Source organism: Arvicola amphibius, chromosome X (assembly GCF_903992535.2).
Source record: "Arvicola amphibius chromosome X, mArvAmp1.2, whole genome shotgun sequence".
Lineage (NCBI taxonomy): Eukaryota > Metazoa > Chordata > Mammalia > Rodentia > Cricetidae > Arvicola > Arvicola amphibius.
Genome location: NC_052065.1, coordinates 17,143,575 through 17,167,759, shown reverse-complemented (window position 1 = coordinate 17,167,759; position 24,185 = coordinate 17,143,575). Strand labels below are relative to the sequence as shown.

Genomic DNA, 24,185 nt, shown 5'->3' with positions numbered 1-24,185 from the left:
ATACACACACACACACACACACACAATTTGTTCCTTAAGAGTTTACATGTTTTAGTCATATTCACCACCTCCAACTTTTCCAAGATGTACCCACCCAACTTTGTATCCTTTTTTTAAGATGATAATTGTATTGTTTCTCCCTTCCCTTTCTTCCCTCCATCGACCCAGCCCCAGTATACCCTCCCCTGTGCTGCTCAAATGTCCTTGGATGTGTGGTTTTCCACTGGAGCGCTGTCAGCTTACCGGGGGCTATATTCTTAGAGAAAACTGTCTGTCTTTTAACAGCTGATAGTTGATAACGGCCCCATGATTAAGGGTGAGATTTCAGGCCCAGCTCTTGGCTCCACACTGGGATTTTGTCTGCCTAGGTCTTGCGTATGTTGTCATAACCACTGTGAGTTCATATATACAGCTTTCCTGCTCTGTCCAAGAAACACTGCTGCACGGCGGTTATCCACTGCCTCTGCCTCTTACAATTTTATTTTTAGGTGCCTTAAAGCTTCACATTCTATTATTTTAGTCACGTTTTAGTTTGATCATTCATACTATACTGAGAAATATTTGAGAGGACCTTATCTTTCAAAAATTCAAAATAGTATTTTGATTGCATAGTTATCTGAAGGTATTCCTCTGGCAAATTTGTAAATTAACACTACCAATCTCTGGAAAGGCTCACTGATGAAGATTAGAACACCCTAGTCTGGGGCAGCCTTTCTAGCATATGGTTAAATGGCTACATGGTAACAGGGTACAGTATACATTTTGAGACCCTACTCTGACTGACCAGCAATGATCTCTGCCCCAAAAATATACAATCCATGCCCCTGAAGCATTGCAAATACCCCTTTCCTTTACCGTTTGACAGAAATCGAACAAGGTAAGGTAGAAAATAATCTTATCACAAATTTCAGTGCTAGCAAAGCATCGCTGCAATAGGTTCACTGTGTGTAAAGAAATGGGAGGCTGGAGGCTAATGGAGGGTAGAAGGTCTGCCTAGCGTGCTAAACGTTCTATTTCAATCCTTTGGACTGAAAAAAATTAGCTAGGAGTAATGTCTTGTTCCTATATTTCAAGTACCCCGGAGACTAAGGCACGAGAACTCCATGAATTCCAAGGCAGACTGAGATATACATAGTGAATCTGTGGCTAACCTGAGCTATAGAGTGAGGCCTGGTCTTAAAAAACCTAAATTTAATAAAATAACAATAAATATGGAACTTTCCAATTCAGTTTTCCCAAGTAAACAGTTTAGAAATTCCTATTCTTACCCTCAGAATAAGAAAAGGCTGGACAGTACGGGGGTAGGAACGACTAGATTCTTTTTCTCGACCCATCAGCGAATTGAGGCTGCAGAAGAAACCACCACCCCCAAGTCTGAAGAGATGGCTTAGCCAAAGACTTCCAGCTGAGATCTGCTTACCTGGAGTAAAGCGGGTTAGAGCCATAGGAACAACCCCACCAACAACAGGTGGGAACACTCAAAAAGGCAATGCAAATGAACTGCTGGAGCTGTGGGGACCAGCACAGATCTGAGAAACTCGCAGGCTCCGGAGTCCCGCACCAAAAGCTCTACTTCCAGAAACCTCACCAGACTCTCACACTGAAGATCCTAGAAAAAATGTCCTGACGTCGACTAGGGGAGAGGATGAGGAATCCTTGTGAAATATACCCAGAGATTTCTTCACAACAATATGCTCCGAGGGAAAATACTTCAGCTGAGCCTTATTCCTGGTTGGGGGAAGGGCATTCCTCCCATTCCAGCCCCCTTCTCGATTTCCAAATTCCCCTGAGGGGAACACACACAATCAGCAGGGCCGGGGCTTCAAGGAAGTAGATAGAGAAGGCTAAAGGGCAGAGAGAAGGAAGGAGAATAACTCTGAGAGCTAGTGAAGGTCACAGCCACAAGACCCAGTCCCAGTAAAACACTAAGAATTATGTCTTGTCCCTCATACGTTAGCACCAACACCTACAGGGCTCTGGTACCCTAAGAGTAAATTATAGGTGAAAGAGTTGCAAGACACATCATTTCCAAGGGAGCTAGATGGAGACAAACTGAGAGTCGAGAAGAAAACAAAAGTCACTATAGGAATTTGACCCAAGATGCCTAGTTACCCCAAATAGTAAGTATGACTTAATGCCCAGCTACTTTGCCATAAATCCTAACACAATGAAATTATGGAATTATATATTAGGTGTGTGTGTGTAAAACAATCAACAGTTAAAATGGCATAAAACAATAAAAAGTAAAAAAACTGCAAGGAAAATCTCAACAGTGCACCCAGCAAGGAAGCAGGTAGGCTAAGGGCAGGCCTTCAGCTCACATTCTGCCCTTCCAAACCCAAACCCCCAGCCTCTACCTCAGCTCCACAGGACACCTGCTCCAGAGTCCCTGTTGCCCAGCCCCCATCTCCTGTAGATTCCTCAGATCTTCTGCTTCTAACCTCCCTCCCCACAAACCATTGCTTAATCCCAGCCCCCAAAACCAGCAGGCATTCCCAGCTAAAGCACAGGCTCCTCCGGCCAGGGTAGCTGTAGGCTGACAGCTGATCTTCACCTCTCCCTCTGTTCTTCCAGATCCAAGCTCCCAGTCTCACCCCAGCTCTGCTGGACCTGCAGCAGTCTCTTCCAATCAAATCTCTAGTGACTCCCACTGGTATTTCCCTCAGCCTCCCTCCTCCCACCTATTTCTATGTCCTCATTGCCTTCCCCCCTCAACTCCAGCAGGCACTCCCTGAACACACACACACACACACACACACACACACACACAGAGAGAGAGAGAGAGAGAGAGAGAGAGAGAGAGAGAGACAGAGAGAGACAGAGAGAGAGAGAGACAGAGACAGAGAGACAGAGAGAGAGAAAGAGAGAGAAGCAGACTGGGCAGAGAAGCAGGTTGTCTAATTGTGGATCTTCACCTCTCCCTCTGCTCCAAATTAATCCCCAAGTCTCATCTCCGGCTCTGCAGCCTCCCGACCCATCTTTCACCCATCTCCAGTGGCCCACACACTTCTTTCCCTCCAAACTTCCATCCCCCAACTCACTCCTCTGTCTCAGCCTCCATCTCCAGCAGACAGTGGCCTGGGAACCCACAGGCCACTCCAAACAGGGAAGCAAGTAGCAGGCTAACTGCAGCTCTTCCCTCTCCCTCAACCCCAGCTCTGGAGCAGACCTGCTGTGGCATAGCCTCACTCTCTACCTCCATTCCCAGGGATCTAAGAAGAGCCTGGTGGAAGACTCTGCCTTTCTCCTCTTTGTGAAGATCCCCCACCTCTGTAGCCTACCCCCACTCATAAGGCTCAGGTCTCAATACCCAGAACCACACTTTACCCAGAACCCTGAGGATCCACAACTAACAGGGCACCAGAAGATTTTCCTGCAGACAATACACAGACACAACCCTCTAACAGAACCAGAAACCAAAAAACAAAATACCCACCCAACAAAGACAAGACCAAATATCAGCACCTAGAATTACAATCTTCAAAATCCCAGAAGCCTAGAGCCCAGCATAAAACACAATCAATAACAGCCAGGACAGTATGTCTCCATTAGAGCCCAGCAACCATAACACAGCTATGCTGGAATATAAGAAAAAGACCTAAGGACTGGAGAGATGGCTCAGAGGTTAAGAGCATTGCCTGCTCTTCCAAAAGTCCTGAGTTCAATTCCCGGCAACCACATGGTGGCTCACAACCATCTGTAATGAGGTCTGGTGCCCTCTTCTGGCCTGCAGGCATATATTGTATACAGAATAAATAAATAAATGAAAAAAAGAAAAAGATCTAATACGGTAGAAGTCTTTAAAGAGGAAAGGAATAAAGCCCTTAAAGAAATGGACGCAGTTAAAGGAAATGAATAAATCCCCTAAAGAAACCTATGAAAACACATAAAGTGGAAGGAAATGAGTAAAACCATTCAAGACCTGAAAGCAAGACCTGAAAGCGCAAATAGAACCAACAAAGAAAACCCAAACTGAGGGAATTGTGAAAATGAAAAATTTAAGAACTAGGGCAGGAACAACGGAGGCAAGCTTCAAGAACAGAATACAAGGATAGATGAGGCATTGTAGACACAATAGAAGAAATGGATACCTTGGTAAAAGAAATTGTTAAATTTAAAAAGTCCTGGAACAAAGCATCCAAAAAATCTGGGACACTATGAAAAGACCAAGCCTAAGAATAATAGGCATAGAGGAAGAAGAAATACAGTTCAAAACAAGCAGAAAACATTTTCAACAAAATCACAGAAGAAAAGTTCTCTAACCTAAAGAAGGAGATGCCTATCAAAGTATAAGCACATAGAACACCAAATAGACTGGACCAGAAAAGTTCCCTTAGCCCTTAATCAATACACTAAACATGCAGAACAAAGAAAGAATATTAAAAGCTGCAAGGGAAAAAGACCAAGCAACAAAGAAAGGCAGACCTACTAGAATTTCACCTGACTGATCAGTGGAGACTCTAACAGCCAGATGGGCAGATGTGCTACGGACTCTAAGAGACATAGATGCCAGCTCAGAATACTATACCCAGTAAAACTCTCAATCGCCATAGATGGACAAAATAAGACATTTCATGATAAAACCAAATTTAAACAATACCTATCTATAAATCCAGCACTACAGAAGGTGCTAAAAGGTAAACTCTTACCTAAAGAGGCTAATTACATCCAAGAAAACATAGTGAATAAATAAACCCAAACCAGTAACATTACAAGACACACACAAACATACCACCACTACCACCACCACCACCACCAACAACAACAACAGCATAAGAGAAATCAGAAGTCACTGGTCACTGACATCTCTCAACATCCATGTTTCCACTTCCCCAATAAAAAGACAAAGCCTAGAAACACACCATAACATTAAAGATAGATATAACCTCAGGTTAAAAAATGGAAAAAAGATATTCCAGCAAAAGTATAGAAGAACCTGGTGTAGCCATTTTAATATCTGACAAAATAGACTTCAAACCAAAACTAATAAGAAGAGATAGCTAAGGACACTACACATCCATCAAAGGAAAAGTCCAAGAGGACAGAGGACATTGCCATTCTCAATATCTATGTCACAAACACAAGAGTACCCAAGTTTGTAAACAAACACTTCTATAGCTTCACTCCCAAATTGCCCCTCATGCATGGACAGTGGGAGACTTCAATGTCCCACTCTCACCAATAGACAGGCCACTCAGACAAAAACTAACCAGAAGTGCTGGAGCTAACTGATGTCATAATCCAAACGGACCTAACTGATATTTACAGAACATTTCACCCAAACACAAAAGAACATACTCTTTCCACCTCATAGAACTTTCTCCAAAATTGACCACATACTCAGACACAAAACAAGTCTCAACAGATACAAGAAAATGGAAAATAACACCTGCATCCTATCTGACCACCATGGATTAAAGCTGGATTCCAACAACAGAAACAACAGAAAGCCTACAAACTCATGCAAACTGAACAACACTCTACTGAATGAAAAATGGGTCAACAGACAAATTAGGAGAAAATGAAAGACTTTCTAAAATTGAATTAAAATGAATAGACAACATATCCAAACTTATGGAATACAGTGAAAGTGGTTTTAAGAAGTGAGTTCATAGCACTAAGTTGATAAAACAAAAACAAACAAAAATCTGGAAAGATCTCATACTAGCAACTTAACACACCTGAAAATTCTAGAACAAAAAGAAGAAATCACAAAACAAGTAAACAGCAAGAAATAATCAAATTTAGAGCTGAAATCAATAAAATGAAAACAAACAACAAACAAACAAAATACAAAAAAAATCGAAACAAAGTTGGTTCTTTGAGAAAATTCAAAGAACCCTTTTCCAAATGATCTTAGGTATCTAAGATCTTACCTTCTCTAAGGTAGAGAGAGAAGATTCAGATTAACAAAATTAGAGTATCCTACTAAAAGCAATCAGCAAATTCAATGCAGTTCCTGTCAAAATTCCAACTCATTTTTTTCCAAAAATCTTGAAAGTACAATTCTCAACTCCATATGGAAACACATACACTCACAAAACCATAATATCTAGGAGTCACCATTCTAGATTTCAAGTTGTAATACAAAATTATATTAATAAAAACAGCATGGAATTGGTACAAAAACAGACATCTTGATCAATGGAATCAAATTGAAAACCCAGACATATCCTTACACCTACAGAGACCTGATTTTTGATAAAGAAGCCAGAAAAACACCCTGGAAAAACAGACAGCATCTTCAACCAATGGTGCTGCTCAAACTTGATGTCAGCTTGTAGAAGAATGCAAATAGACCACACTTATCACCATGCACAAAACTCAAGTCCAAGTGGATCAAAGACTACAACATAAATCCAGATACACTGAACTTAATAGAAGAGAAAGTGGGAAATAGCCTTGAACTCAGTGGCATAGGAGACAGCTTCTTGATAGCACCAGAGCTAAGATCAACAATCAATAAGTGGACCTCATGAAACTGAAAAGCTTCTGTAAGGCAAAGTACACTGTCAATAGGAGAAAACGGCAGCCTACAGAAAGGTCAAAATATTTTTTTTTTACCAACTTCATATCCAATAGAGGACTAATATCCAAATATATAAAGAACTGAAGAAACTAGATATCAAAAAAAATCCAATTTAAAAATGGGGTACAGATTTAAACAGAGAATTACAACAGAAGAATCTCAAATGGCTGAGAAAGACTTATAGAAATATTCAACATCCATAGCCATCAGGGAAATGCAAATCAAAACAACTTTGAGATTCTATACCCGTCGGAATGGCTAAGATCAATAACACAAGTAATAGGTCATGATGGCCAGGATATTGCTGGTGAGAGTGAAAACACACAGCCACTCTGGAAAGCAGTGTGGTGGCTTTTCAGGAAAATGGTAATCAATCTAGCTCAAAATCGAGCTATACTACTCTTGGACACATATCCAAAGGATGCTTCATCCCACCTCAGGAACACCTGCTCAACTGTGTTCATTGCTTGTCTGCTATTTATAGTAGCCAGAGATTGAAACAACCTAGACGGCCCTCAACAGTAGAATGGATAAAGAAAATGTGGAGCCAGGCAGTGGTGGCACACGCCTTTAATCCCAGCACTCGGATTTCTGTGAGTTCAAGGCCAGCCTGGTCTATAAGAGCTAGTTCTAAGACAGGCTCCAAAGCTACAGAGAAACCCTGTCTTGAAAAACCAAAAAGAAAAAAGGAAAAAAAAGAAAATGTGGAACATTTACACAATGGAATATTTTCAGCTGTTTAAAAAAAATGTTATCATGAGCCAGGTGATGGTGGTGCACGCCTTTAATACCAGCACTCAGGAGGCAGAGACAGGCGGATCTCTGTGAGTTCGAGGCCAGCCTGTTCTGTAGAGCAAGTTCCAGGACAAGCTCCAAAGCTACAGAGAAACCCTGTCTCGAAAAACAAAAAACAAACAAACAAACAAAAGATTATCATGAAACTTGCAGGCAAATGGATGGAAGTAGAAAACCATTCTGGCTGAGGTATCACGGAGCCAGAAAGACAAATATAGTATGTTTCATTTATATGTGGAGAATAGCTGTTAAGCCAATGACACCCAATCTACAATCCATAAAATCAGAGATTAGGTATAGCGTATGGGACTGAGGGAGACAGATAGATATTATTAGGAAAAAGAAATAGAATAAATAATTATGGATTTATGGTGGGCTGGAATGGAAAAATCAAGTGGGGAGGGGGAACAGGAAGACTAGAGAAGGAATATGGGGAGAAATAGCTAAAATTAAGGTACATTTGAAGGGTAGTTTTGAAACCTAATATAGTAGACGTGTCCTAAAAATATATATAAAGGTAATCTAAATGAAATTGCCAAATAACTAGGAAGATTGAGTCCCAACTGGCCATCTCTCCTCATCAAATGAAGCTTCTAGGCTTGGTATTAGGATACATCTAATTAAGTTGTTGGCCAAAGGGGGTCCCATGCAAATCTTCAAACAACCCAGGCTGCTGTCAAGACAATAGATTGTGCTCCAGAAAAATGACAGCAAGTTCCCATTGCTGAAGACAATACCTACACAACTCACTGAAGATGGAGAAGTCGAGCTAATGCCTACATAGAGCCTTCACCCCATGTTCCAATGTCTTCAGTACATTCGGCGCACTATCAAAACACAAACAAACACCAACCCAACCACAAAACCTTTGATCTCCAATGGGGTCCTGTCTGCAAGGCAGTGGTGGAACAAAGCTTGTGGGAGTAACCAACCAAAATCTGATTTGGCTGAAGGCCCATACCACAAGATGCAAGTTATACTGACACTGATTAGGTGACCAATAATAACCTGAGACTAGATAGAGATGTAGGGTAAAACCAAATAGTACTGATCAAAAAAATAAAATGAATGAGTGAATGAACAAGTAGATAACTAAATAATGTAGTGATAAAATTGCTCCTCGTGACATTCTGCTGCACTCACAGATCAGTGCCTTGCTCAGCCATCCTCAGAGAAGCTTCCTCCTGCAGCAGATGGGAGCAAATACAGAGACCCAGAGCCGCACATCATGTGGAGAGTGGGAGACCCTGAAACAGTCTTAAACGGGATATCTTTATAAGCCCCCTCCCCTTAGAACTCAGAGACCCCTGTGGAAAAGGAGGCAAAGAGTTTAAGAGCCAGAGGGGATGGAAGATGCCAAGAAAACAAGGGCCTCTAAATAAACATGAGCAAAGCTCATATGAACTCAGAGACTGAAGTGGCAGCACGCACAGGGCCTGTATGGGCCTGCATCAGGTCCTCTGTGTATATCTTATGGTTTCCACTGTCATGTTTTTATGGGATTCCTGAGTGTGTGGAACAGTGGGTCTGTTTCTTATGCCTTCTCTTGGGCTCTTTTCTCAATTTATTATCTTGTACAATTTTAATGTGTTATTTTTTGCTTTATCTTATTATATTTTATTGTATTATTTAAAAATGATGGAGCTATAATCAGGCCTGTAGGACATTTTCTTAATTAGTAATTAGTAATTGATAGGGAGGATCCAGTCCATTGTTGGTGGCATCCCTGGGATGCTAGTCCTGGGTTCTATAAGACGGAGAGCAAGCCAGTACTCGTTCATAGAGTACTCTTCTGCATCGCTCCTTCCTCCAGGGTCCTTCCCTAATTACGTTCCTGTTCTCGCTATTTTTGGTGATGAACTGCTATATAGAAGTATGACTAAAATAAGCCCTTCCCCTCCCCACTCCCACAAAAGAAAGCATCTACATAGAGATATTCACAGTGCCTTCTTCCCTACTGCAAAAACAAAAAACAAACAAACAAAAAAAAACAAAAATGGAAGCAATCAAGATGTTTATCAGTAGCTGAATTGATTTTAAAAAGCGATTTATCTAGAGAATGGATTATTGTCCTTTAAAAGAAAGGACTGAGCTATCCACATTAAAGAATTTTTTTATTTTTTATTGTGTATATTTATGTGTTTTTGTGCACATGCAGATGTCGGAGGAAAACCAGGTCCCTCTCTCTATCACATGTGACCTGGAGATGAAACTCCAATCTTCAAGCTTGTGGAACAAGCACCCTTATCCACTGTGATATCTCACTAGCTCTAGTGAATTTTTTTGCTTCTTTTTCTTTAAATACGGGGTTTTAGGGCAGTGAAAGGATTCTTCATGGTAGCATAATTGTGAGGAAATACCAGTGTGCGTGCTTTCAGTTCACGGGATTATGTATGCAGCTTACTATGCACAATTTCTAAGAATCATTTCAATGCTTGAGGACCCCAGGATGGAATGAAGTGAGTAACAAGAGAACCTATTTGTGCCACAAGTTTACGAAGTAGCATCACTGATGGGGTAAGGGAGGAAGATTCCACTCTAAGTAATTGTAGAAATGAACACAACCTCTATGGGCAAAGACAAAAGGGCCGGTGCATAGATCCTGCTAGCTGTTACAGTTGCTGATCATGGTGGGTCCTTGTCAACAAGCCTGAAAGCACTACGCATGCATGCTGGAAAAGAAGAGTTCAGTAGTGAATAACAGATGATGTGGGGCAGCTTTCTCACTGGCAGAGTAGAGGGCTATAGGCAAGCAAAAGAGGAACGCTAAAATGATCCAGGTGGTAATGGATTTAAAAAAACAGAGACATCAATCAGTATGATCTCATGCTCAGCTTAATGTAGATAAATATGACGACGCACATGCGCACGCGCGCGCGCGCGCGCGCGCACACACACACACACACATTTATTTTATGGCAGCAGACACAGTGTGCATTCAGTTGACCTTGGCAGAATGCTAGGTACAGTGGCACATTCCTATAATCTCAGTTTTTAGGAGGAGGATCGGTAGTCAGGGCCATCTGCGGCTACACAGCGAGTATGACGCCAATAAAATCCTGTCTCAAAACATAGTACACAGTCTTTAGAAATGGGCATAACTAGTGCCCTATCTTCATTTCTAAATCAGTTCTAGAGCGAAAGGAAAGGAGGACTCTTGAGAAATGGCTAACATACATTTCCTGACCTTGGTACTAGAACAGCAAAGTACGGAGCAGATTAGCATCAAAAAAATAAGAGAGTACTAAAAAACAAACCCACAATGGCAGGGAAAACACTGTCAACACAATGACAAAACTGGAACAATTTAGGCAACAAAATTAAGTGGAATAGATTAGAACCCAAAATATAAAACAATACAAATGATAGGAAGATAAATGGTGTGGAGAGAGTAGACAAAACGCCATGTCCAGCACTCTCACTGCTAAAGTAAGTCACTGGGAACATCGGAAACCCGAGCATATGTCACCACTAAGAGGAGCCTAAGGAGACAAGATGCCTCTCTCTAATACGATAATCTGGATGAGACATGAAGTCACACTAAGTAAATCTGAATCAAATACAAACTTGAATAAAGTTTATATGGGTGAAACGTTAACAGATATGAATTCTGAAATCTGTCCATTTTCCTATGAAGTAAAGGAAAGGAAGCTTTAAGCCTGAGGACATCATAATACGCACCTAGCTGGGTAGCTTCTACCTATAATGCAGCACTTGGGAAGATAAGGTAAGAGGGCTGCCCTGAGTTTGAGGGCTGCCTACACCACATATTAAGTACTAGGTTAGCTGGGCTACAACGTTGAGACCCTGTAGGAAAACTACCAAAGCAAAACAACAGTTGTTTATTCTTATTTAAAGCTGATGTGGTTTGTGGCCCCGTGGTACTTTTAATTCAGGCCTCCCCACCCCCGCCCCCCAGCTCCCCAAAACAGCAAGAGCCACCCATTTTCTCAAGCTAAGTGTATAGAAGAATCCCACACATTTGCTCATGGCAGATGGCTTGAGGAGAAGCCTAGCTGAGGGTTGCTTTATCAGACAGTCTTCCCATGAAGCAGAGGCTAGCCTAGAATCCACTCTTCTCCTGTCTGCCTCGAGTGCAGGGATTATGGGCCTAGATTCTGAGGTGATGATGGTGGCTTTCATCAGGAGCTAGAGTGCAAGGTTTGTTACATTTCTCCTTGAAGGGCAATCATGAAGTCTTCGCATTTTAACAGAACCGCTTTATAGTCTACTCGGTGGGTTTCAAGTCTTGTTATGTTTCTCATTCTATCCCATCTGCTTATTATGATCATTTCCTGCTCCGACACATTCGAAAGGTGCAGTGAGACTCAGTGGGTGGCGTGGGAGGACACAGGCTGCTCCATAAGCAGCCTACGCTTTGAAGTTACCCCTGAGTTTGTCCCTAGTACTGTTGTTTTTAATTTCCCTCCCACAGCCTCCTCGGAACCCACTATCCCTTCCTCTTGGTTCCTTCTGTCTTTATTCAAGCCTTCTGATCTTTTGCCCAGAATTTGAAAGCAGTACAGTTTTTACCATCCCCATATTTGCCCCCAATTTGTCCTCTGCACTGTCAATTTTCCAAAACTCAAATCTGATCATATCATTCCTCTGCTTTTAAATCATTTGTTGGCAGTCTGGCTACAAGATAAGATCATAAAGTCTACACAGTGTTATGCTATCTAGACTGCGAGCTAGGTATCCTGCCTAATACCTGCTGCGCCCACTACGGCTCCAACCGCCACCATCCACCCACATACCCCATCCTGGGAGGCTTAGAACTCCAAAAGGCAGACTCGCTTTCTATGACTCAGTGGGATTATCAGACAGTGCATCGCGAGGGTCCTACGTGGATGAGCACTCCATAGAGACTAACGCGCGGATGAATGAACAAAAGCACATACGAGTGCACTGCTGGCCTTGCCCAGGAAAGTGGCAACAGCTCTGCGTGTTTGCCTGTAATTCAAACTCACTTTTTCCTTCCCTCCTCCTGTGTGCTTATTTTTTTCTAATTTACAGACTATCTCAGATACATTTAGCTTTGCCATGTATAACTGATTTATTCATTCTTCATAAATCAATTCCGATATAGCCATCTAGAAAACATGAACCAATTTAACTAACGTTTTAAGTTCCACAGAGCTTAGCTTCTTTTAAGTACATGTTATCATTCCTAGTATAAAATCTAGTATTTTATGCACCATATTTCAATGATTTTCTGGCCTTTTCTTTTATTATTTCACCAGGAAAACCTATGTGAAGACATTAAATAAGGAAAGAAAACTTCAAAAGGAAAGCATGAAAAATGCATTGCTACAGAATATAGATAAGTGAACTAATTTTTGCATGTGGTTCATATAAAGAAGCCTCTTGGACATATCTTAATGAACTACAAGAAATAATACTTCTAGAGTCTACTGAAAAGTGGTGGAGAACTGCTTTTTTTAAAAAAACCATCTTCCACATTATCCTTTTTGGAGGAGGGGACATTGGTTATTTTAGATAGGGTCTCCTTCGTGGATCTAGAACTCACTATGTAAACTAGGCTAGCCTTAAATTTGTGGTAATCCTCCTGTCTCTGGCCCCGGAGTGCTTGGATTACAGACATGCATCACCACGCTTGAAACCCTTTTTCATATTGCTATGTTCACTCCTACTGAGGCATGTCCTCAGGTCCTTTCCTCTCATTCCTTAAAAGTGTGTTGGGGTATTATCTTTTCATGCATATGGGTCTTTAGCCTGCATATATATCTGGTGCCAACAAAGGCCATAGAGGACATCAGAATCCCTGGAGCTACAGTTACAGATGGTTGGGAGCCTACACACTGGTGCTGAGAACCGAACCCAGATCCTCTGCAAGAGCAGCAAGTGCTTGTAAGCATTATGCCATTCCTCTATCCTTGATGTATTTTATTTTGCATTTATTGTGCTGTTGCTAGTGTTTTGAAACAGGGTCTTCCTGTGTAGCTCATTCTGACACTGAACTGGTGATCCTCCTGGCTCAACTTCCTGAGTGCTGGGATCACAGGTGGATCTCTATGCTCATCTGACTAATGAAAGTATAATTCCAAGGCTGACCTTGAACTCTTGACCTTCCTGCCTTGAGCCTCCAGAGTGGTAAGACTACAGGCATATATTACTACCTAAAAATAAAAACTAAAAAGGGGAGTTGGCACGAAGCCTGGTGGTAGCATGTTTGTTCAGCACGTGTGAGGCCCTAGGTGCAACCCTGAGTACTACAAGCAGATTGTCATTCTCCGCTTATGATCTACTATTTGGTTTATTTTCATCTATCCCATTACCTATCATAATGGGTAATTATCTATGTAATAGGTATTATATGGGATTTCTACATCCACACCTTCTATAGCTGTGGATTCTATTAGTGAAACGAGGGTTGAAATGGCTTTAAAATGCCAGGCATCTTGGCACATGCCTCAGCTACAAGGTGAGCTCAAGACCAGCTTTGACTATCTGAGACTCTTTATCAACAAAATAAAACAAAATAATACATTTTTAAAAACTCTACCTCTGTCTGTAGAGATGGCTCAGTGGTTAAGAATACTTGTTCTGGGGCTGGAGAGATGGTTCAGTGGTTAAGAGCACAGGCTGCTCTTCCAGAGGTACTGAGTTCAATTCCCAATGCCCACATGGTGGCTCACAACTGTAATGAGATCTGGTGCCCTCATCTGGTGTGAAGGCAACCATGCAGGCAAAACACTGTATATATAATAAGTCTTAAAAAAAAAAAAACACTTGTTCTTGCAGAAGATCCAGGTTCAATTGCTGGCACCCACATGTTGGCTCATAACCATATACATAACTTGAGTTCCAGGGAATCCAATGCCATTTTCTGGTCTCCTCCCTCACCCTCTTGCTCTCCTTTCCCCCTCTCTCTAAGCTAGCTTTCTTATACTGGGATAGTGCCACCCATGGTGGGATAGGCTCTCTCCCATCAATCATCAATCAAGAGAATTTTTCACAAGCATGGTCACAGGCCATCTGATCAGGCAATTCTTCACTCGAGGTTTTCCCTTCCCAAGTGGCTCTAGATTATGTCGATAATTTAGATTATGGCAATAAAAATTAGCAACACATCACCCAAGGATGTGACTTACCTATTCTGGCTCCTCTCTATTTTGCCATCTCTCTGTACAGTATGCCTGTTGATACCTCTACAAAAGCAGTCTTTCTGCTTGGAACTTTTTTCTTCCTACCAATTAATTAATTATTCAAGATCTGCTGTTGTGTAGCAGTTTTCCCTCCAAGATTAAAACTTTCCACTTTGGAGGGAAGTTTGTTAAGACAAGGGAGACTTATGGGGAAGTGAAACAACAGGATGTTCTAAGGCAGTGCTTCTCAACCTTCCTAAAGCTGTGACCATTTAGTACAGTTCTTCATGTTGTGCTGACCCCAACCATAAAATGTTTTCATTGCTGCTTCATAACTGCAATTTTGCTGCTGTTATGAACCATAATGTAAATATCTGATATGCACAGTATCTAATCTGTGACCCCCGTGAAAGGGTCAACCCACACATTGAAGACCACTGTTCTAAGGGGAGGAGAAACATTCTATCCTGCAGGGAAGCTCCTTAAGTTCAGGAAGTAAAAACTCAAGAGATTCGAGGATGTCCCTAAAACTGACCAGATATACTAGGGCTCTCCCTCACCAATCACAAAGAAGGTGTAGGGACTCTTAGAGATACTCTCAGACAAACTGATCTACCTAGAAGAGGGTCAGACCAGCCAAACTGCCTTGGCAAAAGAAACAGAAAACACTCAAACCACCTAGAAGAGGTAGGACCAGCAAGTCACTTAGAAGAAGCAAAGACCAGTCAAGTCACCTAGAAGAGGGGAAAGTGGTCAAGTTGCCTGAAAGAAGCTCAGACCAACTGAGCTGCCGAAAAGGCTACTCCCCATCTGTTGAGCTGTCTGCAAGTTTGCAGTGAGCTCCAGTTTTCGTAAGCGGACCCACCTTGGGGTAGGCTTTAGTGCCACAGTTGTCACTGACTCGCTCTACTCCTGTAAGCGACCCTGTACTCACCGTAAACTAACATGACTCATTGGTCTGTCAAGTTAGACTTTGGTGGCAGCTATCATGGGCTCCCTATCTGGGGCAAGTGGGCATTTGTTCAAGTCTCTGCAGAAATGGTGTCACATACTACCTTCTCAAATGTACTTTTTTGTGTGAAATCTAATCCTTTACATAGAAACATGGACATGAAATGATTCTTCTTGTAAGAGCTATAGCACTTACAGGATTATAGCACAAATAATCATACAATAAAATAATGCATACAGAGTTTCTTTAAGATAGGGTCTCACTATGTTGTCATGGTTAGCATCATACTCATAGGCCCTGGTTCCTTCTAAGTACAACAAGAAACATAGATGTCAACAGAAAAGACTAATAAAACAATTCTTGCAGATTAAAAAAAATTAGGGTGGCTATGACTGCACACACCTATTATAACCCTAGGACTGCAGACACAAAAGCAGGAAGGTCACTAATTCAAGGTCATTCTTAGCTACAACATAAATTAAAGGCAAACCTGCAAAATAAAGAAGTTAAAAAGGCAAAGCAGCTGGACCCAGCTGCTCACGCGTGTGATAAATACTGGGTAGGCCGTGGCGAGATGACTGCCACAAGTTAGAGGTCGCCATGAGTTACAGAGTAAGAAGGAAGGAAGGGGAAGGGAGAAAAAGAGGGAAGGAAAAGAAAGAATACAGAAATGGAAAAATACATTTAAATAACATCACACCAAAAAATAGTAATACTTGAAGGGCTCAAATAAAAAGGATAATTAGTTCATTAGAGAAACAAAAACCCGTGAACAGGAAACCTTCAGGAAAATAAGACGAATTGTTTAGTAAATACAAGAAACTATGTTCAAATTCACTAGTTAAAACTGAAATTTGAGAGGTAGAGGGCTGGAGAGATGGCTCAGTGGTTAAGAGCACTGACTGCTCTTCCAGAGGACCCGGGTTCAATTCCCAGCACCCACATGGCAGCTCACAACTGGCTGAAAATGCAGTTCCACGGGATCTGACACCTTCACACCAATGTACATAAAGTTAAAGTTAAATAAATCATTAAAAAAATAAAAAAATTGAGAGGTAGAGACAGGTAGATCTCTGTGCATTCAAGGCCAGCCTGGACTACAGAGGAGTTCCAGGACAGCCACAGCTACACAGAGTATCCTTGTCTTCAAAAACAAAAACAAACAAAAGAAAAAACAAAGAGAACAAAAAACCCTGAAATTTGAGATAATAGATGGCAGAGGTGGTGGTGAAGACCTTTAATTCTGTCACTCAGAAGGCAGATTTCTGTGAGTTCAAAGTCAACCTGATATACATAGTAAGTTCCATGTCAACCAGAGCAGCATATTGAGACCCTGTCCCAAAAAAAAATAAAAGAAAAAAAAGGAAAAGTAATAATAAAAATTATTCAGCTGATCACAATGTAAAGATAAAAATTATGGTATTCTACGCCAATGTGGTAGAAGAAATTAACATTCTCACAGAGACATGCTATAAAAATGCTCTCATATGCTTAACACATACACATATGCACTGGTGGTTTGAATAAGAATGGCCCCCACAGGCTCACGTGTTTGAATGCCTGGCCCCAATTTGTGGGGTTTATTGGGAAGGATTAGGCCATGTGGCCTTGTTGGAGGAGGTGTGTCACAGGAGGTGGGCTTTGAGGTTTCAAAAACACTCCCAATTCCCTGCCTGTCTCTGCGAACCTCTCTCTGTGTGTCTCTATTTCTCACTGAGTCTCTCTCTCTCTCTCTCTCTCTCTCTCTCTCTCTCTCTCTCTCTCTCTCTCTCTCTCTCTCTCTCTCTGCCTCCTACTTGTGGATCAAGATGAGAGTCCTCAGCTGTTGCTAATACCATGTCTTTTTCTCCAGCATCATGGACTCTAACTTTCTGAAACTGTAGGCCAATTCAACAGCTCTTTGGTAAGTTGCATTAATCATGGCGTTTTGTCATAGCAACAGATGAGTAACACACACACACACACACACACACACACACAGAGACTACATAATGGCTCACTGCAGCACTACTTGTAATAGCAAAAGAGGAGAATAACTAAAATGTGTATCCATAGAAGTTTGGTTACAGCACAACCACGCCATAGCACTGTACACAGCCACAGAAATGATATTGTAAATAGGAAACCAAATAACCAGTGAGATATTACTTAACTTTCCAGATGATTTCCTGTTAATGAAAAATACAATTATAAAAAGTGGGTAAGATTTGAGCACCTACTTCACAAAAGAGGACAGATAAGCCTGGCAAATAAGCACATGAGAGGATGTTAAACCTCATTAGACATTAAGGAAATAAAACTAAAACCATGAGATGATGGTACATACCTGTTAGGAAAGTTAAAATAAAAATTATTGCTAACAAGCGCTCCCAAAGATGTAGAGCACACAGAACACTCATATAGAGCTAGCTAGGACACAAAATTTCACAGGCAAAGATGTAGAGCACACAGAACACTCAGAGCTAGCTAGGACACAAAATTTCACAGGCACTTTCAACAGCATTTTGGCACTTTCTTTTAAAGTCAAACACACATTTACCCCATGACTCAAGGCTCCCACTCCTGGGTATGTATTCAGCAAGGAAACAATAAATCTCCAAGGCACTGAGCTGAGTAAAAAAAAAAAATCATCAGTTTCAGCCAGGCAGTGGTGGCACACGCCTTTAATCCCAGCACTCGGGAGGCAGAGGCAGGAGGATCTCTGTGAGTTCTAGGCCAGCCTGGTCTACAAGAGCGAGTGCCAGGACAGGCCCCAAAGCTACAGAGAAACTCTGTCTCGAAAAACCAAAAGAAAAAAAATCAGTCTCCAAAAGACACAGGGCAGAGGGCTAATAAAATAACTGAGTGGGGAAGGGCACTTGCTCTAGCCATACAACCTACACGATGTAAGAAAAGAACTGATTCTTAAGTTCTCCTCTGTCCTCTATATGCGGACCATGGTCCATGCATGCCCCACCCTCTCCATACCTCCACACAAAGAGTAACACAGTTTAAATTCCATTAATGTGATATCCTCAAAGGAAAGCCAAAACCTACTAGGACAGAGAAAATATCAGTGATATCAAGGACTAGGGAGGACATAGGTCTAAAGGCAAAGGAACAGCAAGAAGGAGTTTCTCTACAGGTTGAGATACTTCAACATCCTGTCAGTGGCGTTGGGAGCAAGAATGTATTACAAGTTGCAAGGCTGTGTGTCTACTGTATACAAATTACAAGTATTTCCAAAACTAGCAATAGTGATACCTTCTATTTCTCGATCTAAAGGAGGTACATCATCTCTCATGGAGAAATCCATAGCAGTCCCTGGGATGTCCATCAAGTCTTCATCACTGGAGCTGCTCTGGAAGCTACTAAAACTCCCCTGCTGAAAGCCTCTGTTATCCATGGCTCCTGTGTAGAAAGACAAACACTGGGCTCATCACAATGAACAACTGGCCCCCGACAAATTTTTCTTTTTTATTGTGGTAAGCACACATAACTGCACAGTAAAAACTGCCACCTTCAGGGCTTATTTCACTTTCAAGGCTTGTTATTTCTCAAAGCACTCACCACACTACGCGTTATAAACATCTTACTACTTAATTAGCAGCAGACAGGCCCAGAGGCACGCACACACAATACACAGCAGCTGGGGCTGGACAGAGGGCTACAGGGTTAAAACCACTTGTGCTTGCAGAGGACCTCAGTTAGGTTTCCGGTGCCCACATGGTAGTTCTCAGCCATCTATTGCTCCAGTTTCAGGAGAGCCATTGCCTTCTTCTCAGCCGTGTGAGAACCAAGCACATATGTGGTACACGTACATACATGCAAACAAAGCACTGATATGGGTAAAATAAGGTGTAGAAATCTAAAAAGAAATCTAAAAAACAAAAATATATACCAGAGCTACAATCAAGGGTGATGGCTTAAACCATGCTTTCCTCTTACAAACCTCGCTGCCATTGCATCGCTAATCATCGTCAATCTTGGGTGTCAATTTGATCCGGATGTGGAATCAACTAACAGGCAAGCCTCTGAGAATTTCTGTGAGGAATTTTCTTGATCATCCTAAATGTGGGTGGCACCTTCTGGTAGCAGCCCACGTAAAGATGTGGCTGAAGGAAACTTGGCTTTTTGCCTGTTTGCCTTCACTGTGGCTGGCAAGTTCATCTATTCTGATGCTGCAACTGCTACATTCCTTGGCTGATACTGGACCCATCTTCCTCAGCCATCCAACATAGACCGAAGACCAGGAGCTCTCCAGGCATCCTCCAGACCTTCAGTGCCATACTGGGATGGCTGAGATATCCAGTTTAGCTTCCTGGATTGAGCAAACACCGGATTCTCAGCCTGTCAGATGTGAGACAGCCATTGTTAAACTATCCAGACTTTATCCCATAAGCCAACCTAATAAATCCCCTTTTAATACGTATTATTCATTCTATCAGTTCTGATACACCCCCTTTCCAGAAATATGGTATTCAATCTTCGACTCCATCATTATTTGGTGGGGGGGGGGTATAATGCCCAAGGATGGAATTCAGAACCTCACACTTGCTAACTGAGCTACACACACACACCCAGCTATGGTTTTTCTCTAACAGCTGTGTTTTCCTGTATTTGCTCTGTTCTTCATGAATTGCTAATTCTTTCCTATTTTTGTAGTTTTTCAACTAACTCTTAGAGGGTTCCAAAATTAGGAAAAATAACCAAATGAACGGGTTCATACACATAATCTCAACATTTGAGAGGATGGGGCACGGTTGCCATGATTTCTAGGCAAGGCTGGGGTAAAATGTTAAAAAAAAACTATAAACTTATCAAAAATTGACAGAAGAGTACCCTTGTATGATGGGTTTCTTTAGCCCTTTCTTGCGGTTCATGATCTTGAAAGTTTTGAAGATTATAGATCATAGTTATTTTGTAGGCAATCTCTCACTTTTTATGATACAAGGTCTTAGCTCAAACTAGTCTCAAACTTACTGTGTGGCTGAAGATAACCTTGAACTCCCGATCTTCCTACCTCTACTTTGTAAGTACCGAGATTAGGCCTCTGCTAAGAGGTACAACAACAGAATGTCTCTTTGTAACGGTGATCATTTTCTGATGAGATATTTTGGTACTAATGAACTCTTTCTTAAAAAGTATTTAATCATTATGTATTTGCATGTAAGTAGAATACTTGTTTAATCAATATATCATAATCCATTGCTGTCATTCTCATGTTCAAATTTCCCAAAATTTGTTCGTTCAGTAGGAACTTCTTTATACTGACTCCACCTCCCTCTTCTTCAAATTCATGGTCTCTTTTTCCATGAATTGTTGTTACATGTACCTATGTATAGACTCCAACACCCCACATATCTCCTCCCATCACTGGGGCTGGATCTGCTAACCTAGGTCAGCTACATGCACAGGTTTCCCCCAGAAACAACAGAAAATAAACAACCCTTGTACTTTAAACTAGATCTCAGCTCCCGTCTATCTGAGATAAAAGATGTTTCTCAGCCTGAATTTCATCTACCTGAGTGCATCTTTTAAGGAAATGCCATGCACATTGACTATTACTGATCCAAAACTTTTACATGGAAAATGTTTCAAACATTTTGAGTTCCAACAAGAGTCCAGAGAGGGGAATCCCACATCAGGTCTCCTCTGACAGGTTGCAGTCAAACTGAGGTGTACTAAAATATGATACTCTGTACTATGTAAAATCTACATAGACTACCAATTAGCATCACATTTATACTTGACTCTTACCTCAAAGACATGGTACCACATACACAAATATTTCAAAATCTGAAACTTCTGGTCCCAGGCATTTCTGTTTTTGTGTTGTTTTTGAGACTTCTCACTTACATAGCCCAAGCTGGTCCCAAGCATTTCTGTTTTTATGTTGCTGCTTTTGAGACAGAGTTCTCACTATATAGTCCAGGCTGGTTTTGAACCTGTAATTATCATTCCTCAGTCTCATAAATAGTGAGAACATAGCCATATACAACCATGTTCTATTACTCAAACATTTTTTGACAAAAGATATTAAATCTGTATCTATAGATCCTATTTACTTCTTCCTCAAGCCCCATTCCTAACTTCCTAAAAATGCCACATTATGCTTTTGTTGACACTTCAAACTCAACAAGAATAAAAAACAAAAACAAAACAGTAATAAAAATATTAATCTACACACAAATCATAAAATCCCAAGAAAGCATAATCCTTCCCACCCCAACACCAATGTTCCTTTTAAATTCAAGCATCATCAGTATTTATAGTTAATGGCTGTTCGATTGTAGAATTTGGTGTTTTCAATGAACCAACAAAAACATCCTCAATCTCAATTACTAGGGTTTTCTAGATTTCTAAAATTCTCAACTAGAAATGAATTCTGTTTTAGCTGATAAGTTAAAAAAAGACAGGCTAACAAAGTAACTCAATTTCTCATTCAATTTAAATTTATTAAATGAAGTCAAACATGGTAGCACAGGTCATTAATTCCAGCATTTGGGAAAAATAGGCAGGAGGATGCAGAGTTCAAGACCAGTATGAGACACATGAGACTCGGCAACAAAATAAAAAGAAAGAGAAAGAAAGAAAGAAAGAAAGAAAGAAAGAAAGAAAGAAAGAAAGAAAGAAAGAAGGAAGGAAGGAAGGAAGGAAGGAAGGAAAGAAGGAAGGAAGGAAGGAAGATAGATAGATAATAGATAGATAGATAGATAGATAGATAGATAGATAGATAGATAGATAGATAGATAGATAGATAGGGCTGGAGAGATGGCTCAGCATTTTAGAGCAGTATTGTTCTTCCAGTGAACCTGGGTTCAATTCCCAGCACCAACATGGCAGCTCACAATTGTCTGTAGTCCCAGTTCCAGGGGATCTAACACCTTCATACTAACACACATAAAATAAAATTAAATAAATTATTTTTAAAAAGAAGAAGAACAAACCGGGCGGTGGTGGCGCACGCCTTTAATCCCAGCACTTGGGAGGCAGAGGCAGGCGGATCTCTGTGAGTTCGAGACCAGCCTGGTCTACAAGAGCTAGTTCCAGGACAGGCTCCAAAGCTACAGAGAAACCCTGTCTCGAAAAAAAAAAAAAGAACAACAACAACAAAAATTAAACACCTGGAGGACTCATGGTGGATACTTCTGAAGGAAAGCCAAAGAATTTGTACGGTCACGATCACAGAATCCTTTCCATCCTTCTTTCCCTGTGGTTATATGTTTCACTCTGAATGTGATTTAAAGCACCCAGTTCCAGCAACTGCACTAACCATACAAATCATGGAAAGAAAAGTAAAGAAAGTCCAAAAATAATTTATGTTTGGTTTTGGAATGCATTCTGTATTCATAGTTTCAGATGTGTGTACTTATTATGCTGAGAATTCATTAGAACAAAATAATGACGCAAGAGAATATCCAACAAAGGAGTAGCTGGAAAATGCCTCAGTTTCCCCATGGGGACCTTATAAACTCTTTCCTGTAAGCCACTGACAGGGACAACCCAGCTACGCTAAGCTCCCTCATATTAAAGAGCTCCTGAAGCAGGCGTTTGGGTCAATGTTTGGATTGTAAAATGTTTCCTTAGTAAACGTACAGAAAGTCAGGGCCAATGAAAGATGCAGCCAGTAAATCAAGCAAAGCAGATGAAAGAACAGAAGAAGTTCAACAAAGGAAATAAACACCATGAGTAAAGGTGAACATGGTATTTGCCTGTGGGTAATTCATTTTGACACAGCACTTACAGTTATTTTGCAGATGTAAAGATGTTCAAAAGAAAAACAAATAAAGCATCCAAATGAATAAACAAAATACTTTAAAGGTGACACTTGAGCTGTAATCCTAGCTCCGGAAGAGAGCCCCGGAGGATTGCAAATTCAAAGCCTGTGCCAACTACAGAGTTAAATTCAAGGCCAGACAGGAAAACTTAGTGAGACTGTCTCAAAAGAAAATGTATTAGAAGGGATGAGACTGTATCTCAGCGGTACAACACTTGCATCGCACTAGTGAGGTTACAGGTTCAAGCCCCAGCACCACAAAATTAATTAATTAAAAATTTTCACTTGTCTTTTAACATTTTAATTAAAATACAATGACATCACCTCTCCCCCTTCTCTTTCCTTCTTCCAACCCCTCCCATGCTCCCCGACTCTCTCTAATTGGTTTCTTTTTCCTTGATTATTACTGTTACATACACACACACACACATATACATACATATATATATATATATATCTCACAATTTATATAAATATAACCTGAGTCTGTTGGTTATCTGACACAAACTGGTCAGCCCTAAAGTCATATACTAAACACATTTTTAAAGTTGGCATTCGAACTCCTGTGTAGTGGAACTCCAAGTCCAAAGATCTTTCCATAATCTGTGACTTCACTATAATGCTTCAGTCCAAAGAATGGGATATCTGGAATAAATCAAGCCTGTAGATGTGACAAGCGAGATGCCACACAGAATTCAGGGCATGCCAGGAATAACCTAAGGGGGTCTGATTTGTTTATTTTCCCATCTAGCTCTGGGGCTGCTGCTAGAATTTGTCAGGCAGCAGAAGGCTGGTAACGTTTTGAGAGTGTTTCTGTGGCTGGTGTTTTCGGAGCAGAACACTATTACTCCCACAAATTTGTTAGACCTCCAAGAGGCCACATCACGTGGGCTCTCTGTATCTAAGAGTGTTGTATCTGCCAATTCAGCCAACTACACACCAAAAATATTTTTAAAACATCAGGTCTATGGTGATGAAATGGTAGAAATGTACTTCTCGTTATTATTACCTAAACAATTTAGTATAACAAACAATTTCGTA

The 24,185-nt window shown here is 41.0% G+C and overlaps 1 protein-coding gene across 3 annotated transcripts in view; it reads right to left on the bottom strand.

Moving 5' to 3' along the window:
- Positions 1 to 24,185, bottom strand: part of Clcn5 (chloride voltage-gated channel 5) — a 165,239-nt gene that overhangs the window by 46,782 nt on the left and 94,272 nt on the right. For 2 of the 3 annotated variants that reach the window (XM_038316606.1, XM_038316605.1), the window contains one exon: positions 18,629 to 18,775. In XM_038316606.1, the coding sequence (XP_038172534.1) occupies positions 18,629 to 18,775 (147 nt within the window). Of the gene's footprint in view, positions 1 to 18,628; positions 18,776 to 19,316; positions 19,372 to 24,185 lie in introns of those variants that run through there. The other variant, XM_038316607.1, reaches the window with a different exon arrangement.